The sequence below is a fragment of the Phalaenopsis equestris genome, unplaced genomic scaffold, assembly GCF_001263595.1.
Source record: "Phalaenopsis equestris unplaced genomic scaffold, ASM126359v1 Scaffold000434, whole genome shotgun sequence".
Classification (NCBI taxonomy): domain Eukaryota; kingdom Viridiplantae; phylum Streptophyta; class Magnoliopsida; order Asparagales; family Orchidaceae; genus Phalaenopsis; species Phalaenopsis equestris.
In genome coordinates, this window is record NW_018164875.1 from 682,714 (window position 1) to 691,619 (window position 8,906).

Sequence of the window (8,906 nt, forward strand, 5' to 3'; positions counted from 1 at the left end):
ACCCAACACACGCAAAACAACAAAAGAGTACCGAAGCGGGTTGAATTTCTAGAATGAGGCGGGTCCCGTTTCTAAGGGTCTAAGATAGTCAAAGGGGGATTCCTAAGGCTAGATCCTAAACCCTAAGCGGAAGACTAGACCTCACGAAAATTGAGGTCAACAAGGTACAGTCGGGTTCCAAGATGAAAGCCAAGATCAAGGGGCTTGAATATTACTAGCATTCGATGACCCTTGACTGCATAGATTATGCCAAGTGGTGCAATCATTGCCAGGTCTTTAGTTCAATACTTCACCAGCCCCCAAATGCATTGCATCCGACAATAGTGTCTTGGCCCTTTGAGGTCTGGGGAACCTATATTATAGGACTTATCGACCATTCGTCCTCTAAAGGACATCGTTTCATACTTGCGGCCACTGAATACTTTTCCAAGTGGGCGGAAGCCATTCCCTTGAGGGAGGTCAAGGCCGAACATGTGCTACACTTTCTAAGGAACAAGATCGTGTACCGATTCGGTGTGCCCCGTCGTATCATTTCTGATAATGGTTTAGCTTTCAAAAATACCAAGATCAATCGGTTTGCTTGTCACCATCAGATCGATTGGCGATATTTCACGATATACTATCCGAGAGCTAACGTTTTAGCTGAGGCTTTCAATAATACCTTAGTAAATTTCATGTAGGAAATCCTTCGTACTAACAAAAAGGAATGACATGAGAAGCGGCTTTGTGGGCGTATCGTACGACATATCGTACCCCCACTGGCTCTGCCCTTACGCTATGACGTTTGGGTTCGAAGCAATCCTTCTTTTGGAAGTAAAACTGCATTCATTGAGGGTTGCTCTAGGCAACAACATCACTAGTGATGATAACATCCAACTCGGGTTGGAGGAGCTCGATGGTCTCGAGGAACTTAGGCTACAAGCCCAACAAAATCTCGAGCTATACCGTGCCCGAATAGCCCAAGCTTAAGACAAATTGGTGAGGTCGAGGGCCTTCTTGGTTGGAGATTTTTTGCTGGTATTACGCCGCTCAATTGTGACTCACCGTCGAAGCCACGACAAGTTCGAGCCCACTTAGGGAGGGATCGTTCGTGATTGATAAAGTCTACTAAGGAGTTGCCTACTTGCTGATTGATGCAAACGAATCTCATCTAATGCCCCATATTATTGGGCGATATTTGAAGAGATATTATGCTTAACTTCTTTTATACTTTTCATGCACTCGATGTACTTTATGAAGAAATTGATGTTCAAAGCTTATGTACTTTGTAATCTAATTTCTTGAGTAATAAAGAAAATGCATTTTCTGCTATCTCTTCATTATGTGAGTTGTTTATGATGATTACCTTGCATTTATCAAAAGATCACTCATAGTTCGCACCAAATTTCATGTAGGAGAAGCCTTGTTCTTGTCTTAATTTGATTGTTGGCTTGCATTTCGGGCAAAGTGGAAGTCCTACGGACTACTTATACCTAATGTGGCCATCAATCGATATAAGAGAAACTTTGCTCTTCTCTTACCCAGTCTTCCATCGATCCACTCTATGCAAGGTCTGGAGATTACTACACCCGCTCGTCGTGATTGTGGTAGATACACATGTCCCATTCATCCATATTCTATGAATGAGGAATATGTGTTGCCTTGCTCACTTTGAATGAGTGCGGTTGATATCCTTCTACAGATATGGTTTAGTTCAAAAGCCAAACACTTTCGGGTAGATCATCGTTGTAGTCTAACCCAACTTTACACCACGGCGTGAACGATTCTTATCGACATTTCGGTAGAAGGCGTGTTACAACAGTTTCGGTCTTTTGCTTGCCTAGCCGATCCATGTCTAAGCGGAATACCTTAATGCCCACAGTAAATTCCAATTTGGGTCACCTTTTTGGGTGTTTGACAAAGTTCCCTTTTGAATGTTGGGCCGCCTCAATCTCCCTCAAAAAAAAAATTATTCTATTAGGGAATCACCAATGAGGGTCGCTTCGCCAAGGCTAACAGAAGCATCCATGTCTAGGTGGGATATCTTCATGCCCGAGGGAAAAAAAAAATCTCAATGGAGTCTTTTTATTAGGCACTTGACATAAGTACCTCACATAGGTTGGACTGTCATTATTCCTTAGCAAAGGGCTACTCCATTAGTCCATATGGAATCCTCGGTGAGGATCATGTGAAATCCCAGCGAGAGTCATCTCGACAGTGCACATAGAAGCACCCCTTATGGTGGGATTACTTGGGTTATTTGACATTTCCCACATTTTATCATCACCTTGTTCGAAGACATGCTGCATTGGTTAGACCACCTTAGATATCTAACTGATTCGTGTCTAGTCGCGATATCTTCATACCCAATAATACTGTGATGTTTTGCGGTAAGAAGTGCCAAGCGTACTCCTTGCCAATGCATTTCAAATTGCTGGACTGTTTTGTTCATCTAACATACAATGTTTCTCGAGTCATATGTCCTTTTGGTCGGCTCTGTTATAAGTACATCTCGTCATTTGACATCCTTGACGTTACGACCACCCATTTTAGTGCCTCTCGGACCATATGACACTCTATTCAGTTCCTTTACAAGTGTGCGATAGATGACCCAGATCATACAAGATGATCGGGCTTTCTCGATTAACTGCCCCGTTAAAGCTATTAGTCAGTTGCCACTTCAATTTGGACGCTTTGGTCTTACGACCACTTGGTTGCTGTGATGGGTTCTTCACTCGACAGAAACCACGGTTAACTCTTGTGGTTTTCTTATGGGTAGCTTAGCAGATGACTTGGATTACATGAGATAATCTAACCTTCTTACCTTGCGCACCCCTCAAGTTGGTATACAACCTCTCTAGCACCTCACCTTATTGTAACAATTCTTTGAGGTTTTATACCTCAGTCGGATCTCAAGATTGGTTGTGAGCCTTAGCATTCCCCTCATGATACGACAACTTCTTATAGCATTCAAGTTGGATGTAAGCTCCTCGACCTGTTGATAGATGACCCATTTCGGCTTTCCTCCTCGACCTGTTGATAGATGACCCATATCACAAGAGATGATCGAGCATTCTTGACTAGTTATACTGTTCAGTAATTGAACTAGTCACGGTTCTAGTTAGAGTTCACTGGGCTTCTCAGCCTTTTGACTGAACAATGAGTGTTTCGCTCAACGGGAACCACAACCGACGCTTGGTAGGAGACATCAGATGACTCAGATTACACGAGATAATCCATTATTCTTACCTCACGTATCCCTTAAAGAAGAATATAAGTTTCCTTGGCATTTCTCCTTATTGTTGCAGGTATTTGAAGCTTCATGCTTCGTCCACCTCGCGGGCCATGCCTTTATGGCCTCTGGACCACCCTTTTCGAGTCATGCTTCTCTAGCCTCTGGACCCGCCTTCTTGGAGTCGGATGTAAGTCTCGTGTGCATTCTTTCTCACCCCTTAGGATTGTAGATGACTCTCAATGCTTTCCTTCTTAGGATGCTTAGCTCTTTTGGTTGCTCGAGTTATGTCGCTTACATGGCTAACCTCGGCTTGATAAAAAACTGAGCTTCTTCCAACAAGTGCATTATGCTTTAACGACACAACACACTTGTTCGATTCTTTGGTGGCGTCAATTTTTGATGTCGCATGCTCGGACCCACGCAAGACGGAGCTGTCTTCAATTTCCCTTAATCTAGGACATCCGATAGGTTCTCCTGGTCCGTGCCTCAATCACAAAATCAAGATCGGTACCAATTCAACCCTATATGGGAGAATTCACTGTGGAGCAATGTAAAATTCGACACACGGACATGCTTGATGTCCATTATGGTGCCTTAGAGGCCATATCCTGCTTATGTGGAGTTTCCGGTGGCCAAGGGGTGTCATCAAACTCTCCCACATGCGTTTTGGGAAAATTCAGGTTTTTAGACCGGTCAACCCGCGCTGGGGTTCAGGGCATGTTGGCTCCAAAATTCGAAAATTGACACCTCTAGAATGTTCATTTTAATCTATGGAGTCATATTTGAGTGAAACATGACTCTCTGTAGTGTCCGGGTCGATTAAAATCATCCTGCGGGTACGCGGGTGGAAAATTGAATTTTAGACCGTCGGGGCCGTATTTGGCTCCCGAAGGGGTGGGCGGATTTTTGCTCAATACGACGCATCCGTGGGGTCTGCCCGGAGACGGAGAGGCATATTCTCATCCCTCGATGTGTTATGATGGTCTAACGACCCATAGGAATCTACCACGCGAGCCTCGACAAAGAAAAAAAATCAAAGAACAAAAGATAAAAAAAAAAATCAAAGAACAAAAGAAAAAAATCAAAGAACAATAGAAAAAAAAATCAAAGAACCTAGGGCTTCCTCTAGGAAACAATTGTCAATAGGCATATGGTCGTGTCACCTAGCATCGACTGGCCAACTTGCCTAGCATAGGCGACCAAAAACCTATGGCGACACCACAAAGTTGGTCAATCCAAAGTCGTATGGCCGGGCCGATTGGTATCGTACAACCAATTGCATCGTCCGATGGCGGACAATCGATTCCGCCAGACGATACCGGTTGGCCGGTCAAATTTGCCTCGTGTAGGCTCCCAAAACTCACAACACCCAGTAAAAACTACTCCTGGAGCCGGCTAAGAAAGAAAACACAAGAGTTTGAGAGAATCTTACCGCCGCGAAGGTTGAAGACATGTTCTCTTTCTTGTCCTCGCTCGGATGGTGCTCCAGCGCGGTCTCGAGCTTCACTCCTTCCTTTCGGGATGAAGAAGACCACTCTTAGAAAGTGGTTTCAGCGAAGTTATATCAAAGTTTGGAACTCCGACAAAGTTTCCGACAAAGCTCCTGACGATCCCTCCTAGCCTCTCTCCTTGAGGAAGAAGAAGAGTCTCCTTTTCTTGCTCCAAGCTCTCAAGCGTCCAAGATGAAGAAGAAGCTCCTTGAGGAAGAAGATGGTGTTCTCCTGCTCAAGTTTTCCAAATGCTCTCATCAGCTCTAGCAAGAAGGCCCTCAACGGAGGGAAGAAAGAAAAAAAAGTCAGAAGAAATAGGAAGGAAGAAGAAGAATAATAATAATATCATCTTCACTTGAACTCCTCCTCCAGAAACCTCTCTTCCCTATCTCTAGAGCTCTCTCCATTAGTTTAAAAATAGTGGACCCCCAAATTAGCTTCCTCCCTCCTCTTTTGTTTGCTTTGCCACACCAACCAAGCTTCTTGCATGGTCTTTTCACCTCCCGACCTCTCTGCTCGACACAGCCTGGGAAAGCGTTTCCTTGGATGGACATGGCATCATTTGATGTGATCTCTCCTTAATTTGTCTTGACCCATGCCATAAGCTTTATGGGAACCATGCAAATTTTCCCTGAAATGATCCCCTCCATCTGACGTGAAACGGGCTAAAACGATGTGAAATGGCGGTGTTTAACTGAGTCGGGACGTCTGGGCGCATATGCACCTGTTGCTCGGGTCCCACATTTAGTTGGGCCCCTAAGCGTCGGTTGGGGGGGCTCATAAGCGCCTCCCTCTCTGTCTGAAATCGTTCCATGCAAAGTTTCAACGCATATGCGCCCCCTTCTCGGTTCGGGCACCTAGTATGCGCCCCCTCTTGCTGCAGCCACCTAGGGGCTCTTGGCGCCTATGTGCCACACTAAAAAAATTTCTTTGATTCCTTTCTTTATCGAGGCTCGCGTGGTGGATTCCAATGGGTGCTCGAACCGTCATATGACATCGAGGGATGAGAATAGGCCTATCCATCTCCGGGCCGACCCCGCGGATACACCGTATCGAGGGAAAATCCCCCTGGGATCGGGTACGACCCGACAGTCTAAAATTCAATTTGTCACCCGGGTGCTCGTAGGGTGATTTTAATCGACCCGGATGCTGCGGAGAGTCACGTATCACTCAAATATGACTTCATAGATCAAAATGAACATTTCAGAGGTGTCAATTTGAGGATTTTGCTGCCAAAAGGCATCCAGGACCCTGCGCTGGTAGATTAGTCTAAAAACCCGAATTTTCTCAAAACGCACGTGTGAGAATTCAATAACTCCCCTTGGCCACCAAAAGCTTCGAATAGGGGGAATATTGCCTCTAAGGCACCATAATGGACCATAATGGATATCAAACATGTCCAGTGTCAGAATTTACATCGTCTCACAGTGAATTCTCTCGGGTAGAGCTAAATCGATATTGATCCTGATTTTGTGCTCGAGACACGTACCAGAAGGTCTTATCTGATGTCTTAGACTACGAGAAGCTGAAGACAACCCCGTATCATTTGCGTGGACATACTTAGCACGCGACATCAAAAATTGACGCTAACATTATCCATTACTTACTCATTTGTTAAAGATTATTTGTGTGATACATATTTTTAGGGAATTACTCATTTGTTAAAGATAATTTTCGTGATACATGTTTTTAGAGGGAGCGATGATGCTCATCCTTTCATGCTTGAAAAGTGCAAAATATTCTTCCGTAATGGTCCCACCACCTAGTGATTCTTAAGAGATTTTCTTTTTATGATATTTCTCTTATTGTGGAAAGAAGAGCGATAGAGAGAGAGGGAGATTTTTCTTTTGTCAAGCTTTCATAGTGTGACAACTTTAACTCACAACCATCGAGATATTGTTTACTTTAGCCTATTGAACTCACAGTTTTATCAAATTGGTATAACTTCCTAGGAGGTCACCCATCTCAAGAGTACTTCCATACTTACACACAAAACTTTTAAACCCATAATCAACCACAAGGTAGATATTCCCATTTTTAGCCTGTTTAAAGTCTCTAGTACCATTTGTAGCAGCCCAAAATCTCATCAATCGTGGTATTGTCCGCTTTGGTCTAATGGCCTCACAGTTTTGTCTAGTTGATGTAACTTTGTAAGCGACCATCTATCCAAAGAGTGCTCCCATATAAGCACATTGAACTTTGGAGTTTTTGTTAAAACTCCAACCGTTACACCAAATGGTCCATCAATTTTTAGGAGTTTGACTTCATTATGCTTAGAAGTGTTTTCACACATTAGGCTCTTTTTTATCCGCCCTCATGTTTTCTTTTTATTAGCATCTTTTTGTTGTGAAATAGGGGAGCAAGGCAGGATGGGAGATAAAAATTCCTGCTCCCAAGCTTCATAATACTTATTTGGGAAATTTACCTACAAAACATGCAATTGCTATGTATTTATATATCTCACACCTAAACTTTCATATTTAAATACATAGCACTTCAGTGCTTTAAGTTTATGCATGAAAATATATATTTCACTTTTAAAACGTGTTAATAGTGCTATTTTTTTATGTGATATTAAAGATTTGAATGCTATGTGTAAATTAAATATATGAGAATTGTGTGCATGCTATCTATGTAAATGCCGCTGCTTCTTTGTCTGTTTTTGTTCTTGGGTTATGAACAAGCGCAATGCTGACTGTTTCTGTGTTAATAAATCCAGCTATTCATGTTTATTCTTCTATGACTTTTTACATAAAGTAGAATTACAAGTCTTCTAATTCATCTTCTTGACAGTAGATAGACAACTGAATGAACCTAACTTACATTCAGTATGTTTAATTATTGCTAGAAATTAGGATTGCGGATGACTGTTATCTGTCAAGGATATGATAAGTTTCATTGAATAATCCATTTTATTTAAAAATTGAATTTTTGAATGTCCTGTATTATGTTAAAGTGAATCATAAATATATTCATATGCGCATTTACATATAAACCACACAGTTCTTATATATTTACATAGTTAACATCTAAATTTATATTTACATGCACACCATCGAATCGGTAACATCACATCACAAATATCACCATCACTATATTTTTACAAGTGAAATATACTTTTTCATGCATAAATTTATGACACCAAGTTTTATAAGTGTTAATATCAAACTTTGTGTGCTCGATATGTAAATACATAAGAATTGTGTGGTATGTATGTATTCCTATTGGGAATTTATCCTCTCATGATATCTTTTAGGCAACAGAAATAACTGAATGAAAATAGATCCATTCTTATTTCCATCCATATCTGACATTATTTCAAATCTTCTTCCTCTTGCTCAGGATGTCGAGAATGTGGGAAGCCATGCATTTCCATCACAGCAACCAACAGAAGCTCGTTGCCGCCCTCCGAGACTTTGAAATTTCACACGCTCCTCGAGAAACAAGCGAACAACATCACGAAACAACCATCCAACTCTGGCAGATTGTTCGAGAATGGCATTCACAGTTCCAAAATCTCATCACTCACCAGAAACAGTACATAAAATCACTCAAAAGTTGGTTGGATCTTAACTTAATTCCAATCAAAAGCAGTTTGAAGGAGAACTCATCATCAACGCCACCAGAAATTAAACCTCCAATCAAAGATCTTATTCATGCTTGGCATGATCAGCTCGAAAAGCTTCCAGATGGATTTGCCAAAGGCGCCATAATTAGCTTCTCTGAAGTCATCAAGACAATTATTATTCTTCAGGAAGATGAATTGAAGCTCAAGGAAAGATGCGAGGAAACCCGCAAGGAATTCTTTCGTAAGAAACGAAATTTCGAGGACTGGCATCGTAAGTACGTCGAAAAGAGGGCTGAGAATAAAGATGGCGATGACACAAACCAGAAAGACATGGTGGAAGAAAGGAAATTTGCCGTGGAAAGTTTGGAGATAAGGCTTAAGAGTGAGGAGGAGACTTATCAGAAAACCTGTAAGCAGGTGAGGGAGAAATCTGCTGGAACTCTTAAGAACAAGCTGCCGGAGCTTTTTGAGGTAATGTCGGAGTTCTCACTTTCCTGTGCTGAGATTTACAAGCAGCTGCGGATTATAACTCAGCCTGAAAAGCCAACTGCTTCTGGTTAGATTTTTCTTCCTTACATGTACATATATAGGCTTCCAGCATATATTTTAGGGAAATTTACATATTTACCCCACA

General features: G+C 42.1%; 1 protein-coding gene across 1 annotated transcript in view; it reads left to right on the forward strand.

Annotated features, from left to right (window-relative positions):
• The window catches only part of LOC110027645, a 23,408-nt gene extending 14,502 nt beyond the window's left edge, over window positions 1-8,906 (forward strand). Inside the window, exon 4 of the mRNA XM_020729157.1 lies at window positions 8,047-8,906. Coding sequence (XP_020584816.1) covers window positions 8,047-8,833 — 787 coding nt within the window. The 3' untranslated portion in view covers window positions 8,834-8,906. The remainder of the gene's footprint in view (window positions 1-8,046) is intronic.